General features: G+C 32.1%; 1 protein-coding gene across 1 annotated transcript in view; it reads right to left on the reverse strand.

Moving 5' to 3' along the window:
* Positions 1 to 6669: 6669 nt before the first annotated feature.
* The window catches only part of LOC109855435, a 34437-nt gene continuing 17561 nt past the window's right edge, over positions 6670 to 23545 (reverse strand). Inside the window, exon 3 of the mRNA XM_020429684.1 lies at positions 6670 to 8863. Coding sequence (XP_020285273.1) covers positions 8627 to 8863 — 237 coding nt within the window. The 3' untranslated portion in view covers positions 6670 to 8626. The remainder of the gene's footprint in view (positions 8864 to 23545) is intronic.

The following is a 23545-nucleotide window of genomic DNA, read 5'->3' on the forward strand; positions in this document are numbered from 1 at the left end:
ATTTCTCATTCCTACTACTTTTCTTGTCCGCCAATCACCGCGTCTCTAAACAAGGATAGAGACTCGGGTGAAAGCATCTATCCTCGTCCGAAGTTTGACCATTCTTTCTGCACAGAAAAGATACGGGACGCGCAGTCTATTTCTTATATGTCTATGATATGGGTTTAACGGTCGACCTTTTTGGACTGTTGTTTGACAAACTTGAACTACCAGTCTAGGTAACTCAACACTTTAAATTCCCTAAATAGAAACTTTATTTTTCGACTTTTGGCCAGCTTTTCGGGATTTGGAACCACTAACAAGAATTCAATTCTAAAACTTTTTTTGATTATAACTCAAAATCTAAAACCGACCGGCGGTAACATGTATAGGGAAAAGTTGTTCAGAATAACGTCCTTAACAACATATTTTGATGTTATTGAAATCGGAGAAGTCCGCTTAATTAAGAAGATTTTCCGAGTTTCACATTTTTTTTTTAAGAAAGGGAAAGTACAGAATTTTTCTGAGCTTTTCCGACTGATTCCTCATTAGACTGACAAAATAAAGCGTTCTTTAAAAAAACCGAGTTAAAATAGCCAAAATTGAGAAAAGTTGCTAAATTGCATAATAACCTAGAAATTAATTTAATACTGCAAAAAATTCTTTCTCTATAAAACCTGGTTTATAAAATATTATATATTACAAAACATTTTTTATCTAAAAACTTTTATAAAAGAAATGATATCAAAAAGTAGCAACAACTAAACTTTTGTATGTTATATTATAAAAAACAATATACAATAGAAAAAAAAGGTGAAAAACAATATTGAATAAAAAAACAATTCGCAATAACATACTTATGTAAAAGTAAGACTATGCCTTAACTTTTTTTCCCTTATTTTATATTTATTTTTATTACAAAACATCCTTTTTTTACAAAAAAGGTGATATGAAAAAGTAGCATCAAGTAAACTTTATACATTTTTAATGATTATAAACAATGAAAAGTATAAAATAATTATATCAATAATTAAACGTTGTTTGTTTTGAAAAGTCAATAAAAAATATTTATCTCGAAAAAACTTACTTTTATAAAAAAATAAAAAAAGCATTTAGTATACACACAACACGTATTACTTTAAATTATATCTAATTCTACATATTATGTAGAATTAGAAATTATATTTTCGGTTGCATTTCTATTAAATGTTTTCGGCTTTAAGGCGGTAGTGGATACCAACTATAGAGATCTGTAAACTGACGTTTTTATATCTAAATTTCTTTATTTTTTAATTTTATTTACTGCACAACATTAAAAGCGCTTCTACAGAAGCTAATAAATATACAAAACTATATAAAGCTTTTAAAAATGGATATATAATGCTTTTTTGAACTTGTTTTTCATTCATAATGATAGTATATGGTATCAAATACACATCATCACGAACTCAGATTTCTCTCATCAATGAGATAGTTAAATCATAATTTGAATAGCTCATTCGATTTGTTTTTGTTGTATGCTTGGCGGTAATTCAGTACAAATACGTACATAAGCTTAGAAATAATTCTACATACATGAATATATGGTGAGGTTATAGAAGAAAACTGTCTAAGAAAAAATTTGTGCTGAATTTTGACATTCCAAAGCACACCAGCCAATTCTTAGCACAATTTACTTATTTCTGGAGAAACATTTTGGATTTGATGCAGTAAATACGACACAGAATCTGATTTAAGAACGTCGGTTTATAGGTCGCTATAGTCGGTATCCAGTACCCTCTTAAGCTGAAAATACTCATAACACGTTATATGTTATCGGCAAAATTGTATATTTGCGTGACTCTCCCGACGAACAAGGTGTGAAAAATATTTTGCTTTTCATATTTAATGTACTTGCTGTCTAGTGACGAGTCAAACCGAAACAAGGCAACAGAGATGACGATGAAGCGTTTAATACTGAGAAGAAGAAGCCTCGTTGAGAAGACGCCTGAGAGATCGCGCGCTTTATATTTGATTAACTATGTCTTATTGTAACTTTATATATTTTTGCATTATTAAATACAAAATTTTTAACTTTAATATAACTACATAATTATTCGGAAAATTTACTTCAAAAGACTTAAAAAAAAAACTTTATAAAAACTTCAAGTTTACTTAGAAGTAAATTGGAACAAGTTTACTTCAATGAGTAAGTTTACTTCAAACTAAATAACTTAAAGTAACTTTTTAGTTACTATTGAAGTTAACTTAAAATTTTTCTTTGAGTTTACTTGAAGTTAACTTGAAATTTTTCTTGAACATTATTTAATTTTTTAAAAGATTCTTTGGGTTTGACATTGTAGTTAGTAGGCCATTTTGCTCTCATTTTTGTGAAACGCTTTGCAACTTAAAATCTAAAGAAAGATTATATCTAGAATCTAAGTGGAATTCCTTACTAAATGAAAACAAGTACTAATGGCATATCTTCTTTGGGGGGGGGGGGAATTAATTCAAGATTTCACTCAATTTAACCTTTGAATGCCCGATTCATCTCGCCGATTGACCGATGAACTCCGGTGTAAAGGACCAAACCTGAAAAAACCCTAAGCGTAATGGTGGGATTTGAACTCGAGACCTCTATATTCCCAGNCCCTACNCTCCGTCCGCGANACCACTNGTTTCTTAATAAATCGTAANTATTTTTATCAACTTAATCTCAAGCTATCTTAAACATTTCGATTAATATTTATTTAAATTATTATTTTAAAATTATTGCAGTGCAATATGGATACCCTGCAAAAATATTTTTCTTATTATTGTTGATTTAAAATACATTTTTACGACGCGAACAAATTTTTTGTTGATATATTTGCTGATTATACTGTTCAACATAGTTTTGGGACCTCAATATACAAAGTGTTTTCTAATAATATTTGGTCGCTGAAAACGAATCCGGTGGCGAAATTAACTTACTACCTGCTATCATGTTAGATTTCCGAAAAACTTGAGGTTAAATGTGCCAAAATTGGCATTTTTGGCCATAGTTAGCAGTTTTTGCGACAAACTAAATGTTTTTTTTTCAATTTTACTCACGCCACATTAAAGTGCTATCTTTTATCTATAATATGAATTTATATTTTTTTAGTACGCTACGTTTTTTATATACATAATTACCATATTATAAATCATTAAATTGAATATAAATAAGATTTTTGTTAGACAAGAACGTAGTCACGCACTTTGGCATGTTACTTATCTCATGAAATTGTTTATTTCTTACTATTTTAATTCAAATACACTTATATTTCATACATTTATAAGTAGTATCAATTTATACAACTGATTTCTAATATGGTATTTATGTGTGTGTTTAGAAAAAAATTGTGCCCTAATAAATTCATATTATAGATGAAAGATAACAGATGTGGTGTAAATAATATTACCAATTTACTTTGACGACAAAATAATAGTAATAATATAACCAAAAACGCCAATTTTGGCACATTATCTTACTAGCAAACAAACTTTCAAGTAAACTTGTAAGTCTTCTGAAAGCTATGAGCAGCTTAGATTACCAGCAATATTTGATATATATATGTATATATATCAAATATTTGAAGAGCAACTTTGAAGAAACTTCAAGTTAACTTGATGGAATCAAAGTAAACTTCAAGAAAACTTGAAGTTTTATACATTACTTAGAAACCTTCATTAAAAAACTTTGGGAGCATTAAAAAAAACTTCAAGTTAACTTAATAGAATAAAAGTAAACTTTAAGTAAACTTAATGAACTCAAAGTAAACTTCAAGTATACTATAGGATTTTTAAGTTACTTTAAAAAATCGTGAAGTAAATTTTCTTAAGGGAAGAAGCGCGATTTCTCTCTCAAAACACTTTATTACCACTCAGAATACAAACGATATCAGAATACAAATTATATCAGGACGAATCGTCGAAGCGCGACGTGACAGCTCTTTGTTGCAATTTTTCTTCAACAAATTCGCGAGTCGCCCGGCAACAAACAGTCGCGCCGAGCGCGCGCCGTTCACGCGGCTCTCGCAACACATACGCGGTGACCGCCGCGTAACAATATATATACATAGATTAAGATTCTTCTAGGTTTTGGATAACTTAAAGCTTACTTTTATTTTTGTAAGTCAACTAAGATTCTTTTGATTTTTGGAAAATTTGAAGTTTATAACTAAGAATCTTAGTTAACTTACAAAACTTTAAGTTAACTTAATAGAATCAAAGTAAACTTAATAAAATTAAAGTATAACTTCAAGTATACTATAGGATTTTGAAGTTATTTTAAAAAATCTTGAAATAAGTTTTCCCCCCTAAAGGCTGTGTTTGCAAATTACAGTTTGAATATTTTCAAAATTTATTATTGTATTATTATGTTGAAAACATGACGGTTCAGCATCTTCTTAGGAATAAGTAAAAAAAAAACAAAACAGTCTTTCTATTCTACACCAAAAACTATAATATTAGATAAGAAAAACGCCAAATTTTATAGAGATACTTTGTATCTCTTTAGACAACTTTGTTATCTTTATTACGCAACTAACCGGAAAAATAATATAATAAAGAAAATTTTTTAAATTAAATAACGCTCGAGCTTCAAACAATAAAAATGCGTTTACATATTGCTCTATTATGCTCTTGTTAAGACGGTACCCGGGGCGGATCGCCCCTCTCGCTTCTCTTCCTTACTATGCTACTGGTTTGAATTGTGTATATTATTTTATTTCATGATTGTTACATTATTATTTTTTATGATAGTACATTATTATTTGTGTAAGCTAATCGCAGGCGTTACATTTTGAATAAAAATGTAAAATATATAATATAATGCATTTGCTCGTCTTAGTGGCGTTAAGTAGGTGTAAGAGGTGTTTAAAGCTCCAAAAACGGAAATAGTTTTTGAATAAAATTGTATTTAATATATAATTTATTGTAATTTACAATTATATAAAATTAACGTTTTTGGATTTGTCATTTTGAATTTTAAAATGGTAATATCACAGTTGTAATCAGCGACTTAAAAACCTAATATTGATACGCGTAATTTCACAATTTTATACAAAATTAACTTTAGACGGACTTTCGGCCGTTTATTTGGCTCTTCTGGCTCTCTGTGCGATAGAGCAAAGTGTAAGTTTCGGCACCGGCAAGCGCCTATCATATTTAAAAACAGTATAGGACGCAGTAAACAGTGATTCGAATTTCATCTAAAAAACTGTAGTTTCAATGAACTCAGAAAATTTGGTCTTTCAGATTAGAGGTTGGACATATGGCTAGCAATTGTACCTCGTAAAAAAGCGCATGCTATATGAAAATAATATAAAATGAATTTCAAGATAAATTATTGATAAAGTCAAAGCCAATCTCGAGCTGTGCTGGAAAAAAAGAAAAAGGAAGACGCATTGAACTCAATAATAGTATCACAAATTGTTAAAAAAACGTACAATTGCTATTCTCGAAAATTTAATTTATCACTTTAGAAAGAAAAAGTGTTACCATAACACTTTGCGTAGGAATGTCTATGCTTACTCTCTTATACATGGCAAATTTATTATATCTATAAAAGACTTATCATTTTAGCAAGACAAAAACTGTAACTAATCTGATATCTTTTGTTTAACTTAATGTAGTAACCTTTTTTTTATGAGGTGAAATGCCCGCGCATATCTTGACCCCTAGAGAAAGGTCAAGGTAGTGTCCCGGTAAAAAATTTTTTATATATACTTATACACAAATTAATATAATTATATCTAATTATGCAAATTTATATGCCGAATATGTCCATACAATTTTATACACGGAGAATTTCTTTTTTAAGAGAATGGCTTCAGAGATATTCCATATCAAATTAAAAAATAACTCTATTAGTATCATGTTAGATACAAAAAATTATATAAAACTAGATTTTTACTATATTTTTAAAAAAGTTTTGATATATAATCATATATACTAGCATACACAAATTAAAATTATTATATCTAATTATGCACATTTATATACCAAATATGCCCATACAATTTTATACATGAAAAATTTTTTACCGGGATGGAACCCGAACCCATTAAAACTCTTTGGTGGTCGCCAGCACGATGTGAAGAAAGGCCTGGAAAGCTTAAGTAATATCGTAACCTAATTTAACATAATCTTTTTTATACCTTTTCTTTTCTCTTTAAAATTTGGTTAGATTTGATTGGATTAGATTAGATATCAAGAAATATATCTATTTGAGGATATTTATTTGAAAGTATTGTATAAGTATTTTTACCAAGTTTTATGAAAAAAACATAAATCGTTTTTAAAAATATATTTAATTCATCTCTTATAAATTTTAACTTATATTCATTAGATAATAAGTTCTTAAATAAAGATAATTAGATAATAATTCTTTTACTAAATTATGAGCAACGATTACAACGTATGAAGTGCTAAACGTATATATAGAATATACTTAATACAATAATTTCTTGATTATAAGTATATGTCAAGATCAAAGCAAATCTACAATGATGTAGTTTTTATGTAGAATTAGCAAAAATTTATTGACATTTAATTTTTTTGATGATGTTAATATTTAAAATTAGGAAATTGGGCAGGAAAAAGATGAATTTTGCAATGAAGAGAGAATAATATATATATACTGCAATGTTATTGTAAATATCATTTATTGGACTCTTAGGCGTCATTGGATACAACGATTACACCACGTTGCTTATTTGTAACACCTTAGCAATCTGAAAAAAAGTCGGATTTGTCAAGTAGACTAAAATCAACGAAGACATCAGGTGTTGGTTAATCTCATACCATAGTTAAGAGTATCGACTACGATTGCGCGTATAAATAAAGGACCATATCGGCAATAAAAGTTATCGTAGCCGCGTCGGTACATCTCTGAAGTACAAATTCTATTCTTACAAAAATTAGGAACCACCAAACATACAAAAAAGTTACGTTGATTAACACTCGAAAGTAGAAACGAGACACTACGCTGCGCTGTTTTTTTTTCCATCCAATCATCGTACTAACTAAAATGTAGCAAAGGAACAATTTCAATGTTTCTCACGATGAGCTACAACTAGATTCAATTTAGGACGTTCCATAGGACACAATGTATTTTATTGTAATCGGTTGTTCGTTGAAAAGTCCTTAACTTAGAGCGCTACCGCTTTGCCTTCTCTCTCTCTCTCTCTNCCTTCTCTCTCTCTCTCTCTTTCTCTCTCTCTCTCTCTCTCTTTCTCTCTCTCTCTCTCTCTCTCTCTCTTTCTCTCTGTCCGATTCTTTCTCAACGAAACGAGTGTTTACGATCGTGCGAACGAGATTTTGGAGGGGGAAAAGCAAATGAGAACTTATAGCTAAATAAAACTTTATAAAAATATATCAACGAATAATAAATATATCTCTAACAGCTGTATAATTCGTCGTGTACGGGCGATAGCCTACGCATTTACAATCACTATGTACACGCTATCAAACTCTACTTATCTAAGTAATATACAACAATTTATTTTGTTTTAGTCGCCCTATCATCAAGAATATTTAACGTTGCACAAATAAGTTTCTCTCATTCAAGTAGAACGTATTCTCTCGTATACTTTCGTTCTGCGAGTACGAAAGATTCGTGTAAGACTTTTAAAATTGCAACTATTTTCTTTGTATCGCATCGTTCCGTTCACTCAATTATTATTTCATTATTTTATAATTTAATAATAATATTTATTATTATTATTACGGTTAGCACCGCATCATGTGTTCGCTTCTCAAAACAATGATTGCAGCATAAAAGTCGATCCATTCGAACTTCTCTGTCACGAGAATTGGGCAAAACTGTATTTTTTTTGTTCTGTCGTTCGCGAACTGCTCGCAAGTGTCAAACAAGAAAAAAAGAAAAAAAATTGGTCTCCGTGTTTTTTTTTCTTTCTGATCCCACTACGTGCGCGAACACCGTTGAACAATTCACAAATGGACTTATTTTATTACCTATACAAATATATACACACACATGTCGTATCGCGCAATGCAGTTCAGCGCACGTGAATTCGTATAGTTTACAAATTTGTTTTCTTTCTATATAATGTATATATCGCCCGCGCGATCTCTTTCTTTCCGTCGCTATCCTCGTATAAGGCCAGAAAATCGAATTTTAACCGATCACATTTGGGAGTTGTTCGCGCAAGCTCGTCTGTAAGATTTTATACACGACGACGGCAACGACGACAGCAACCGACGCTCAATTCGATCGCGATCGCGCATTCACGCACAAACGCTTTTTCCTCTAAATCTATTATTTAGGACAAGAGAAACTTGCTATGAGATTCAAGGAACACCAAGGCCGTCAAATAATCTGCGCGCGCCGAAAACGCGTCAGCTCCCACTCGAATTTTCATTGTGTTTGCAATAACAACGCCGAAGATATGCGAGTATTGCACGCAACGCGTTGGACAAACGTGCATCTCGCCGAGCAAACGCAAGAATCGCGCGGGAAAAATTCTTCGGGAGAGGATTTCGACACTATGTACAACAAAGCAGCCTTCTCCCTCTTTTCATCTTCCCTCATCGATAAAGCTGACAACACTCGTGCGTTTCGCGTCGCTGCCGGGAGTTTCGTCGAGATTTCTTCCGCCCGAATACGCATTCTCGGATCGTCTCAGCGACGGCGCTCCTGCAAAATTGCCTGTAAAATCAGGCAGAGCAGAAGGTACGTGATACTCGCCGACCGAACGTGGCCGCGGCTGTATTCGGATGCGCGCGTCACATTGAGCAGAACGGAAGCGTCGGCGATCCCTTCCGGCGAGCGTACCAGCAGTAGCCACTCTCCCGCGTGAGACCACTGAATCATCTCAAAGCGCAACGTTGTTCTGTAACATGATTCCGTGCCGCCGTCCTGTAACAAAGATAAATATACAAGATCATAATTGATTTTTGTTGAAGTATAATGAATAGATGTACGGTGTGCCTCGCACAGTTCGGGCGCACTGCGCGCGCGTGAACTTGGCGCGAGGCACTACCGTGCCTCTTGATATAGTCATTCGCAGTGTCATTTGATATTGAGAAGGAAGTCAGTTTAATGACAATTAGATAAATTTAATACAGATTTAACTATTGAAAATAACATGCCTACGTTGCCGAACGTTTACTAAAACTTCTCGCAGCAAACTAACAGACCATGAACTCGACAAAAGTAAAAAGAAAAGTATGATCTTACTAGATGTCGCGCATAACTAATAACTATAAATGACACTGGAGCGCTCTAAATTCAACAATGTTTTATCCTGCGAATTCTACGCGTTCTATTTAAGATCAAAGTCACAATTTCAGAAAAAGAAAGAGAGAAAGATAGATAGATGAGAGAGAGAGTGAGAGAGAGAAAGAGGGAGAGAGGAAGAGAGGGGGAGAGGGGGAGAGAGAGAGAGAGAGCTGCTTTTGTTTCAGTATACAGAGTGTCCGACAATTGGTTTAATATCTTTTGTAGGCAGATAGAAGAAATAAAACTGATTGTGAGTCAAAAAGTCCTATACCATCTTGTGAGATTTGCAATTGTTATCGAAATCTTAATTAACAAAGATCAGCGAATAGCATGCATTTTACGCGCGTAAGATAACCCGGCGCGCTTCGCGCACTTACGGTATTACTCATAGCAACATATGGGAAAAGCTAATATGTATATAACAGTGTATACTATATACATATATGTATATAATAAAAAATAACTGCGCAATGCATACTTATTCGCGGATCGTTGTTAATTAAAATCTCGGTAACTATTGCAAATCTCGCAAACTGGTATAGGACTTTTCGACTCAGTATTACTTCTTCTTGCCTACGAGAGATATTGAACCAATTGTCGGACACCCTGTATAATAAGAAAGAAAACGAGAAATAAACGAAAAAAAATATATTATTCGAGAACGTCTCTTTCGAAATTTTTGTAACATAACTTACAGTATCAGATCAGCTGGTTATTAATATGATCTAAAATTTGTTTGAAATTATAATTTTATTATAGAAAAATATAGATATTGCAGGATTATATATAACATATAGTATAAAAAAATACATTACATCTTGAAATAAAAATCATCTTCACATGTTTGCACAACATCCGTGTCTTGCTTCAACTGCCACTCACCTTGATTTTTAAAATCTTTGGAGCTATTTGTCTTTTCTTTAAATTATAACATAAAGTATATTTAAATTATTTGCGCCGTTAAAGTCGAAACCAAGAACAATCGTGTTATTTTCGTGTCTAACTTCTCAAATCCATAATTTACTAAGCACGACACTTTTACAGTCGTTGTATGTTTCTAACTGAAAATGGCCTCTCTGAAAGTTAAGTAAAATTCTTACCCGCGCGCAGCCGACAGTACGAACTCACTTGATGTTGACCCGTATCAAGCTGTTTTTTTCCGCGAAAGAAAATGCGATGTTAGGCGAATCTCAGTTTAGAAAGAATTTCGAAAGTTTACTTTTAACAAAAGAGAATTTGAGCCTACTCAAATAACGACGAAGACACCTATTCGCAAAAGGAACAAAGAATCTCTTGCAACAAATATCTATAAGAAATGTTTCTTTATGATGCTTTTATGGCGTTCCAAACACCCGCGCGGGTTACGCTCACGGACCGCGACGTTTTTATCGCGTAATGCTCGTTAACTCGCGATTCAATAATGTCTATTTAATCGTACGAAGTCGTTCCTTTTATCGAGAGCAAAGTCCTAGCTCTTTACGATTAAACTTTTACGTAAAACTTCCGGAGAAACCTGAGAACTTCCGGCGCGTCGTGTCCTACGTTTTTTGCTTCAATTATCCGTCTTACCTTCGACTGCTTCGTCGCGGATTGCTCCACCCACTCGATCTCTTTTCATCTCCCTTCAAATGCGTTTTATTACTTTCCGCATTAGTACCTATAATGACTCGTCTTTTTCCCAAGCTTCTTTCCTTTATTCATGGAAAAATCAATCGCATTAAGCCGGTCGCAGATCCGACAAACTTCCGGTTTAAGGGATAATTTACCTTAATAGAATAGCAGTATATGGTTTTTATACTGAACAAAAAAAAAGCAAACAAAGTTTCCTCTTGAGAAATGACTCGATTTTCAGATGCTTCTTTTGTCGTTTTATCTTGATTTGATATTAATTAAAAAATTTGAAAATATTTAACACATAAAAATTGTTTTGTTCTTATAATCTCTACACTAAAAATGTACTCAGAAACATACTATTTCTTACAGTAAATTTATCTTAATGTCACTTTAATATAAATTTCTCGCTAATAGAAAGAGAAGGAATATAATTCATATTAATCAAAATAAAAAAGGTTAATCTCGAGCATGGACAAGTTCCAATTAGTATATTGAAACAATAAAACAAGAAATCATACATAAATTGTAAAACGTTTCAAGCTCTACTAGAGTCTTTCTCGATCGGAAAAGAGTTATAAATATTCAAACATGTTTTTCGAGTTTGAACTGCGTTTGAATGTTAATACAACACCGCAAAAGCATCAAAAATATCAAAATTATAAATCATAATACAATAATATGATTCAAGAAGCAGTCACAAAAATAAAATAGTAATGCGCGTAATTTTATTAGTAATATTAATATTTAAAAACTTAATAATCAATTATTCACGTCAATCCCAAGACGCGCACTCTTATCTTGATGTCCGGAAAGGTGTATACTAAATTTTTTAGAACAAACCGAATCAAAATATCATCATTTAAGTCGTCCGAGGCAGATAAAATAAAATAATTTTTATGTAGATGATAGTCTGTAATTATGAAACACGGAATACATAGTCAAAAATCGACGCGCAAAATTAAAAGACCATGGAGTATAAGCACTTATTTATCAGATAAAAAACAAGCAATCAAATGCTGATATCAGGATAAGAGGCAAAACTTTATATCCCCTCTAAAAAGTGTTGTCAATGGGAATAAGACTTTCAGTTAAATTCAAATCAAAGATGTTTCATCTTATTTAGTAAATTAAAATATAAATTGTCAAGAATATATCTATATCATTAATTAAATTTAAACTATGTCTGCTTTTGTATATAAATCATTTCAGAAATCAATCTTTTATAATACAATAATTCAGTTTATAATATATAATTTCAATAAATTCAAACTAAATGTTAATTAATATGAATATGATTTAATTAATAATTCGGTTTATGATAGTAGATTTCAATAAATTCAAACTTAAACGATGATCTTTTGATTCGGTTTGTTCTAAAAAATTTAGTGTACACATTTCCGGATATCAAGATAAGAGTGCGCGCCTTGGAATTGACGTAAATAATTGATTATTAAGTGTTTAAATATTAATATTACTAATATTACCCGCATAAATATTCTATTTTTGTGACTGCTTCTTGAATCATATTATTGTATTGTGATTTATTTATAATTCTTTTATGATCGAGAAAGACTCCAGTAAGAGCTTGAGACGTTTTGTTTTACAATTTATGTATATGATTTCTTGTTTTATTATTTCAATATACTAATTAGAATTTGTCCATGCTCGAGATTGACCTTTTTCATTTTGATTTATGTTTACAAAACGAGCGTCTTTTTTTATTTTTATGATTTATATTATATGTTGACGTAAAATTTTGCGGCGATAAGCACATACTTGATGTTTTGTTTGCTATTATAAAATTGAAATGCAGTTGTAATGTCACGTGATACTTTTTTTGCCTTCGATCTTATTCCGAGACGTTGCCGAAAATACGGCACAACTTTATAAAAGATCTTCTTGCCATTCCGATCACACGCGGAGCCGGGCCCGGTCGAGAATATACGCGAACATGTCATTGTGTTCTTTTAATATCGAGGCAACGGAGACATTTTTTTTTTGCATTCATTTTACTGGTAACGCGACCGAGAGAGATCGAAGAGAAAATACATTTACGTAATTGAATCGGGCTCGTGCTGTTCAACGGCGAGACTAGTGTCGTCTCTCGGTGATATTTTGTTGCCGCGATTTGAAGCAGACATCGTCGTCGCAAAGATCTCGCGAGTTTTTCGCGTGTAAGGAGTCGCATTTTCTTGCTCCATTTAACTCTGGCGCTGCACCCACTCCTTTTCTGTACTACACTCCTGACCTCCACCTTTTTCGGAGGCTCGAGCGCTTCTATCACCCCTTTCTTGGATTCTTCTTATATTCTTTATTCACGAGTTTTACCTGGATTCCTCTCCCCACTTTGATCTTCCTCGTCTCGCTCAATACGTTTTCCGTCGATTCTCTTCTCCGATGCAACTCGCCTTCCTTTTCTTGTCACGTTTCCATCTCATTCTATCTTCTCTGCACTTTTCCATTCCTGCCTTTTTTTTACTATGCTATCATCTCTCGGCTCTTTGCTCTCGTCTCTTCTTTTTATCTTTCTCTCGCATCCTCTTCTTCCGTCTAGTTTGTTCAAACTTTCTCCGCTAACGCATTCTAACTTTCCAACTTCCGTTTTTTCTTTACTTCTCTCTGTCGTACTATCTCGTCGTTTGTTGCTCAGTATTCCTTTGCTAACGTATTCTACTTTGCCAGTCCGAGCTTTTTTCTGTTGAGGTTTTTCTCACGCACGCCATTTTCTCTCTCTATCTTCTATTAACCTATTCTCTTCGTGAACTTCCGCGCTCTGTTCCCGTTGTTTTTTTGGGGGCTTCTCCGGTTCTTTTCGCGTTTTGCTATCTGTTAACACATTTGAGACTTCTCTTGACTTCTCTTCCGTCGCTGTCTCTTCTGGAGTTTTCAAATATATATTTTGGCTTTTGTGTCTCTAGTAATAATATGTGTGACTTATCTCGTAGTTTAAGATTTCGAAATATATAAATATCACAATACAATCATGTAGATATTAACATTTAATATGTGATAAAAAAAAACGTGCGTAATGTTTGTGATATTATTTTTAGTAAAAAAGATCTAAAAACCGATTATCCACAGATGGCGGTGGTTTTCATAAAGACAATCTGAACTGAGCTATAAAAATTTTAATTTATAATGACTATCCGCTTGACTTAATTTTCAAATCTCAATAAAAGATTACACTATTTATTTTGTTCGAAACTGAATGTGAATAGTGAGGCCACAATCTAAGGATAATATACTGAGAGAAGACGAGAGGTTCTTTACGCTTTCATTCGTCTCTGAGATTACCGATCACATAGTTAGATCTTTTAATAAAACAAATTTCAGAGTCTCTTTTATGTTCCAACACTTTAAAGAGTTTCATTAAAGCTCATAAAGACGAATTGGAACACGGTTCAAACAACAATATAATTTACAAAATCAATTGTTCTTTTTGTGAAGCTTCTTACGTAGGCCAAACGGGAAGATAATTGCGTATAAGATTGACTGAACACCAACACAATTTTTATTTGAATTATAAACGGCAATCAGTTTTTAGGAAACACCGTAGTGATTTGGGTTATGATTTACAATGGGATAGTATTGAAATTTTGGACTCTGAACAATTTTATCACAAAAGGTTAATCTCAGAGATGTTACATATTAAGATGCAAAAAGCAGAAATTAACTCTATGAAAGATACCGAGCTCCTTGACTCTATATACATTCCTTTACTGAAGAAGCTAAATTAATCACGTGTTGTTAGTCACGTGATGTTTTTCTCTTCTTTTCTCAAGATTTTAGTTCTGTTTTTCGGTCTTGACACCTGTCATATCTAGTTGTTATATAAGACAGTCATGTTCGGATTCGCTTTTTTTTGTGTGTTGGTGATTGTAAGACTGGCGTTTTTAAAGTTTCAATTAAGAGTAACTTATTTATATTTATATTTTCTTATTCTTTTCTTGACATTTTTACTACATTATTGTTTTATGAACGTTTAATTTCTGACTTTATAGTTTTTTATTTTATATTTCGTGACTATTAGTTTTGACCATTTATTAATTAAATTTATTAATTTATACGAACTAACTCTCATCATAACTTCTTTATTTATTTATTTATTTATTTTATTTTTATAGATTTTTCGTATGCATAAGCTTCACTTTTCCACGTGTTTATGACATCGGTATTTGACTTTCTTTCGTTGCCAGCATACATTAACGGATAATTACAGTCGGTGTAGAAGGTATTCGTACAGCGCGATCAATTTAAAATAAAATTTTGTATATCCATGTCAGTAAAAAATTTTAACGAAAAAATAGTTAATAAATATTTGTAGATATTCGTGTAGAATAGAGATTTTGTATAAACAAAATTTTCTTTCCTTTAAATTTTACAACAATTTCAACAAAAACCAATAAATGTGCAGAAATAAACGCATAGAAAGTATTCGTACAGTGAAATAAATAAGTAATAAACTGTGAAAATAGACGGAATATTTAATCACAGTGAGGGAAGGAGCCAATACGAGCCAAACCAAGATGTCGCAGTTTTGACATTGCAATTTATATACAACATTTTTTTGTTGTTCGGAAGTCAAAGAGTCTTTGGCCGTTTTAATATATTTATTTAGTTTGTTCAGACTCCTGTAAGCTATAAATATATTTATATATGCGATATATGCGATGTATCATATGTTGGCCAGACAATGAGAAAACTAAAAACACGGGTATCGGAACATAAAAATCAATTAAATCATAACATTGAACATGTTTCTGTGGTCACTCAACACCGTTTGGACACGGGACATGACTTTGTTTGGAATGACAGAAAGATCTTGGACATTGAACCTTTTCGTATTTCAAGAGGTCGATTTCTGAGATGATAAACATTAAATTACAAAAAAATTCTCTCAACATCATGTCAGACACCGACAAACTAAAGCCTTATTTTACATTTCTAGACAATTATGCATTGTAATAACGATTCTTCATTTTATACGTTCTAACTTCCTTATTGATATTATCTACATTTAGACACAAAAACACCAAATAAAAAGGGGGGGATAATATGTACAGAAGACTTGTTATCGCCTGACATCTACACAGTGTGTTCAATGTCCTAGTCACATAGACAACAAATCTTGACAGCAAAAATCGTCTCACATTTATAACCATTGTCTGTCCTGTAAAACTTTTAAGAACGGTATGTGCCAAATTTTAGACATTGCATATAATTTTTCTTTAGTCTGTTATTTATAAAAAATTGTATGTCACAATGTTCAACAAGTGTGTGTAATACCAAACACGTTCGTTACACAGATTGTCACTGAAGAAGGTCTGAAAACTTGGACCGAAACGTCTGACATTCATACATAATAAAAATACATATACCACAACATCTTGGTTTGGCTCGTATTGGGCCCTTCCCTCACTGTGATAATTTCACGAGCCTAATAGAACGAGGGAATATTTAATGTTTTAATAATTTGTGGGATTGTCTTTTGACTTTATTATACCTTCGAATTTTCTTAGCATAGAATTGACTAAGTTTGATGTTACAGCAGGCTGTATTTTATTCCATTCTTCTAGTAAAGTGATTTTCAAACAAATAATACTTTGAATGAGATGATCTCTGGATCGTGTTAAATTTTAAAATGGTGTGTATGAACGGACTGTTCAGAACTAGAACTCAATTAAGCATATAGAAACATTGATCACAATTCAGCAAATCTAAATAAGATCACAAGAGAACTATATAGATTAATACCTTGTAACATATATATATATATCTTTATGTACCTTTTTATCTACTCAGGAACATAATATACATAAATATTACGCTCAGTCAAAACATAATTTACACAAAAAAATATTACACTTAAAAAATAAAAATCTTAATCACATTGAACCTATCACTTATTTTGTGGAACAAAAAAAGAATATCACATTTACTTCCATAAAATATAAAAACACAGCATTTCATGATAATTATAAATTTAGTTTTCATAATGGTCACACACAAAACACAACCAGAGTAGAGATTAAACCAGAGCAGTTTAAACAGGGTACATTTTATGATATTAGTCTTAACAACAAATGGTTTATCAATCTTAAAGTTGTTGATCTTCTTCAGTTAGGCGATAGATTCTCCCTTCTAATCAAACATTATAAATCAAAAGTAAGAGACTATCAAAGATGTGGAAAACAATATAAAAAAATTAGATTCTACCATCAAGTCTAAAATAAGGAACCATACACACAGTTACTTATTTAAACAGTTATTTATCAGACAATAACCCTTTGTCACACATAGAACGCAGATTATTGACCAATTCAAAAATTACATCCAATTTCATTAAAAATAATCAGAACATAGTTTTCACAAGAGCAGACAAAGGTAATTATACAGTTGCTGTTCTCAAAGATGATTACATTAGAACTATAAATGATATGCCATGATAGGAAACCATTTACAAAATTATGTGACAAAATCTTGCACTAAAATTGTAATTTGCAATTATACAGACATATTTTAGGACATAGATGTAAAACCATTGATCTTTTCTGAAATATTTGTAGTTGTTTGCAAAATTACTTTCCAAATACTATTTCGGCAAAAGAATAACGATATGGCGAATTGTCTTAGCAGTATATTTGCAAAATTAATTTCACAAAGAAAATGTCCAATAATTGAGAAAAAAAATTCAGCTATGTGATGTTTAAAATATGTAGAAATATGATTGCATATGAAGAAATGCAAGAAATCGTCGTCACTCATGATGTCATATTTGTGCAATATTTTCACAATTTGCCTATTGAAGGTATATACTGTGAAAATGCATAACGATTTTTTTGCAATTTTTGACAAATATTATTTACAAAATTTTATTTCGACAAAACTGTTGCGTTATGGCGAATCATCTTAGTGCAATCATTGCAAACTCGTCGCCATTCATGATGCCATTTTTGTGCAATATTTTCACAAATGTGCCTATTAGGGACGCTTATTAGCGAATCTTTATTAATTGATATCTCGTTAAGTATTGCGAATCTTCCAAAGTGGTATAGGACTTTTTGTCTTAAAATAACCCCTTCTTCTTGCCTATGAGCGGTGAAACGGCAATTATGAGACACCCTGTATATCTGTATATATTATACGCTTTCGTACTATGTTGTGTCCTAAAAAGTCGCTAGATTGTTTGTTTGCTTTTTTAAATAAAATTTTCCTATATACATTTTCTTCGTGTTTATATAGGCAAGGGGTGCTACGCCCTCCGCAGGAAGAGTGGCTTTGTCCCTTCTCCTGCACTCTCTCGAAAAAATCATGTACACATTTTCTATATGAAGCGAATGTAATCACAAGTCGTTCCTTATTTTTTTTCGGGAGAAGAGGCAGAAGGAGGAGCGAAACTACTCCCCGTGCGGAAGAGGGAGCGTAGCCTCCCTCTGCCTACACACTTAAAACACGAAGAAAATGTACATGAAATCGAAAAATAAGAGTTTATTTATGAAAATTCTTTTCTTTATAACTTCTTAACAAACAGCGAGCGTAGCCTAAAACCTTCATAATATTACTCAGAACAATAACCTTAATAATATATGTGAAAATTATTAAAATCGGTGGTGACTCCCTAGATATATATAGTTACCCATTAACAATCATTGTGCTGACTTGTCATATAGGCGTGTACTTATTTATTCTTATCATTAATTTTATCATGTAACCGACTAGTTATTCAAAATGTTTCATTGATTGTATTATTATTTAGTTTGGCTGAAGATAATCTAAACAAATTAACACAGTGTTAATTAAATAACGTTTGTATTGTAAATACAACTTAATAAAGAATAGAAGTACTCAGTAGTTGCACCACAAGAATAAACTCACAAATAACGTACTTGGATGCTCGTAGTCAAATGTTGGAAACGGAGATAAGAGGCAAGAGATTGTATACAGGTATCTTTACTAAGAGGTTGTTTTTCGAGATAACCTTAACGTTGAAAACAATTCAGTAAATTGAAATACAAAGTGTCAAGTAATTCCAAATCTTTAACAGAATTTAAGCCGTGTGACTGTCGTTTTATGTCATCTCGGAAATCAATCTTTTGTAATAATAATTAGATTCACAACCTAAAATCTGGACATTTTTCCAATTGAAAGAATGATTAAGGTTTGTCCTGTGTTTTGAAATTACTTACAGTTGCGAAAAATCACGTTTTATATATAATATTATTAATGTGTTCTTTAAGTCTTGTTTTTAATTGTCTTTTAGTCTCTGCCCAACATAAGACGCTGAACAATCAATGCAATTGATTTTATATACAATGTTTATGTGGAAATCGGTTTTATCTTTGTGGGTCGATTTTATCTTTATGGGTCTTAATTATGTTGTTAAGTTTGTTAAAACATTTGTATCCGATCAGAAAGTCATATTATTTTTAAACACTTTAGATACTGTCTCAGAGAAGCTTTTAATGTAGAGAAGAACGATTATTTTTTTCTCATCAGCACATAATTCTCCACATTTGACAGTGCTCATTTTATTGTAAAAAAGCTTTTTTATTCTGAGATTTATGGTATCAAAAATTAATTTTAGAAGGTAACCGTTCTCTAATAGAATATTAATTATGAGAAGAATGTTTTTCTTGTAGAAGTCCGGATGAGGGACCAAAATAGCTGTGTCAACGAGACTAAAAATTGTACCTTTCTTGTGACACATTGGATGATGTGAAAAAAAGACAAATATCTTTCTAAGAAAGTATTGTATCCTTGTGATACCAATCAATCTTTAGTCTATCCCGGATAACTTGTAGTGAAAGGTCTAAGAAACTAATACATCTGTCCCTTTCTATCTCTACAGTACATTTTATCCTTTTGGATAAATGTTCAGTATAAGAGAGGATGCTCCGATGACCTTGATCTTGACATTTGTTGTCAAGGACATTCTTGTGAGTAACAATTGAAAGATTTTAGTCGTCGCTCGTTTTTCATTAAAAAGTTTGTAGCAAAAACTGTTTTGTTGAAAATCATGGTACTTATTTTTAGTAAGATGATGTAGAAGTACGAAATTGAATACAAATATTTTCTCCTTCTTATCATTTCCGAGAACATTCCAAGTTTGATGATTCAGTTACACATATATGTGAACACAGTATGATCATCTATTTCTCAGTTGATATTTCGAATATTTCAGAACTGGAATTAGTGATTTGTCAATCTAATTCGCTATGTTATGAGTTTTTGCATTTAACTCATAATTATCCTGAATTGATTGCTTATTTGGCAACGAAGAAAGTTATACAAAGAGAAGTGAAGTGCCCGCGATGCAATGCGATGATTTATTTGGACACACAATTTCAATCTTTAATTCTTTATTCTACAAAAAAATTTGATAAACAAGTTTGTGGTAGAAAACGAAAGCCAGAGACGTGTAATTTTAAAATTAGTGTCCTAACAAGGCAATGGTTTGCACGTGCTTCAATAGACTTACAAAAAATAAGATTGATATGTTTTTTAATATTATTATAATATTTAATACTTTGTATCCATTGAATGAAAACAATATTCAATAAATGTATTTTGAACATGAAACGTTTACGTACTATGTTCGTGTTATAAACGTGTAAGCAAGGGGAGTGGCTTTGCACATCCCCCTGTTCCTCCCGACTAGATCTAACTCAATCCAATATTAGAAAAAACTTAACCGAAATTAGGTTTTTTTGAGGGGGAAGCAGGAAAAGGGGCGAAGCCACTCTCCCTGCGGAAGGGCGTAGCCCCCCTTGCCTACACGCTTACAACACGAACAAAAATAACAGAAAAAGTAGTCTTAAGGTGTCGAAAAACGAAAATTTCTTTAAAAAATTTGTTTTGTTTATAACTTTTTAATTAACAATGAGCGACGGCTAAAACCTTTACATTATTACTCTGGGACATGTCCTTGACAACGTATGTCAAGATCAAAGTCATCGGATTATCTTCCTCTATACTAAACAATTACCTCCTTTCGTGAAAAGAATTAAAAATATTAATAATATTGTTAACTTCATTTGCTGGTGCTAATAAAACAATGTCGTCAACGTAACGGTAGTAAAAAGGTAGGTGTATACCTATTCTGTTTAATGCTTCATTTTCAATATCCTGTAGAATGATATCTGCAATTATAGGGGATAATGGTGAACCCATGGGAATGCCATACGTTTGCTTGTAAACGACGTTGTCAAAGACAAAATAAGTCGATGAAAGGACGAAAAACATCGCAGTTAAAAATTCATTCACTAGAATGTTAGTATTCTTTTCTATGTTATGCCATTTACTTTTTAAGCCATTGATGGCTAGATCGATAAGAATGTTAGTAAATAAAGAGATTACATCGAGAAGAACATCGGCTTCGCTAATTTTAACTTTCAAAAGATTGTTATATAAAATGAAACTATTTGTGATATTGCTTATGGCTGAAGGAAAACTATTCGTAATAATTTTATGTAAGAAATTAGCGAAAGAATAGAATGGGCTGTTTATGGAGAAGATAATGATTCTGAGAGATATGTTCTCCTTGTGAATTTTGGAAAGACCATAAGCCCCTTAGGTAACTGTTTATCACTAGATTTAAGATAATAATATTTGCGTGAGTCTATAAAACTTTTGTCGAGCCAACGTTTGAGGAAATCATTAAAATTGAATTTTCAATCTTCCTGATCGGGTCGTAATTAGTAATTTGATAGGTGTGTCACTAAGTAGAGCTTTCATTTTTTGTGATTAATCCCTTTCTATTCATGGCCACTGTTACATTGCCCTTATCCGCACGCATAAAAATCAAATTAGAATGTTTTTTGGTGCAGTCTAAGCATCCTATGTACAGACGGCGTCATTAATTCAAAGAATAGGCGCGGGGATCGGAGGGAAAGCGGGGCGGTTGCTCGTAGCGCCAACGGGCGCCGTACTAACTAACTAGTAGCAATCGGGTTTCCACAACTGGACACCCGATTTTGGGACTAATGGATATTTGGATCAACTGGACTTTTTATGTGATCCCCGCGCCTATTCTTCGAATTAATGACGCCGTCTGTACATAATAAGTAATTTCTTATCTGTGGGAAAAGTTACATTTATTATTAAGAAAATATTGTAATCTTGATATAATAACCCACAGCAAACAATTTCTGACTGTGCAGACCTGGCAACAGAAACTGTGTGCAGAAACGCTACAATACGGAAACATGCTTTGTGTGCTGCCAAAGCTGTTGACACACAGACACAAAAAACGCAACATGGTCACCAAAACTCACCAAAACCATATCCTACTGAGGACACAGATGGATATGGATTTGGTGTGGCGGCAAAATCGCGACATCTGACAACCAAATTGTTTGCTGGGAACATTTCTCGCTCTTTCTTTCAAATCGATATCGCGGTTTTTAAGATTAAATTCAGTGTCTTTAATGTACTCATAAATTAATGTATTTTTATTGAAGCTTTGAGAAAGACAAAAGTTTTCTCCTAGTCGTAGAATATTAGAGACATGTTCGGGGATTTCAGTATCAGAAATGTTTAAGAATCATTTACTGTTGGTTGACATTATAGGATTTGCAAGAATCTTGTCTGTGAACGAAGAAGAAGAGATGTGATTTTATATGATGTGCTTCTTTCTTTATTACCCACTCCATATTGATAAAAACCAATAATAGTATTATAATCTGTTTTGTCCAGATGGCAGTATTTGACAAGAGGGATTTTTTTATAAGTCTTCGTAATAGATAATTTTATGAACCGTAATACTTTTTTCTTTTTTAAAAGAATGTTACTTAAAGAACACATTAATAATGTTATATAAAACGTGATTTTTCCCAACTGTAAGTAATTTCAAAACACAGGACAAACCTCAATCATTCTTTCAATTGGAAAAATGTCCAGATTTTAGATTGTGAATCTAATTATTATTACAAAAGATTCATTTCCGAGATAACATAAAACGACAGTCATACGGCTTATAAATTCTGTTAAAGATTTGGAATTACTTGACACTTTGTATTTCAATTTACTGAATTGTTTTCAACGTTAAGGTTATCTCGAGAAACAACCTCTCAGTGAAGATACCTGTATACAATCTCTTGCCTCTTATCTCCGTTTCCAACATTTGACTACGAGCTTCCAAATAAGTTATTTGTGAGTTTATTCTTGTAGTGCAACTACTGAGTACTTCCATTCTTTATTATAGGCTGTCATTCACAAGGTAATTACACCTTTTTTACTTACCACAGACTAACTTTGCTTCGATTTTTAACATACTGCTTCATATGGATGACCAACGCGACCGCTCTTTTGTAACTTATTTAACTTATTTTACATTGCGACCACTTCTTATTTTCCGACATCTATATGATTTTTATTATATTTTATTTATTTATTATTTTTTGCGACTGAAGAAGACTCAAGTCAGAGTCGAAATATATCGCGGTTATATGTATATTTTAAAAATTGTTCTTATTATTAAAAATATCTTGTTTTTGACTCAAATTTGACCTCTTTTATTATATTAAAGAAAAAACACAGATCGAAACGTTTCCTAACTATTAGGAGTATAAATAAGTTTCCGCCGTTTGACAAAAGATGGTCTCAATAGTATGTTATTGTTAAAATTGTCAGCTGTAAAACGTCATATCGTAGGATTGGACATCTGCTAACAACATAACCTTGAAATATTAGCGATTTTGTATCAGC

The sequence above is a fragment of the Pseudomyrmex gracilis genome, unplaced genomic scaffold (assembly GCF_002006095.1).
Source record: "Pseudomyrmex gracilis isolate BER0280 unplaced genomic scaffold, ASM200609v1 scaffold_89, whole genome shotgun sequence".
Lineage (NCBI taxonomy): Eukaryota > Metazoa > Arthropoda > Insecta > Hymenoptera > Formicidae > Pseudomyrmex > Pseudomyrmex gracilis.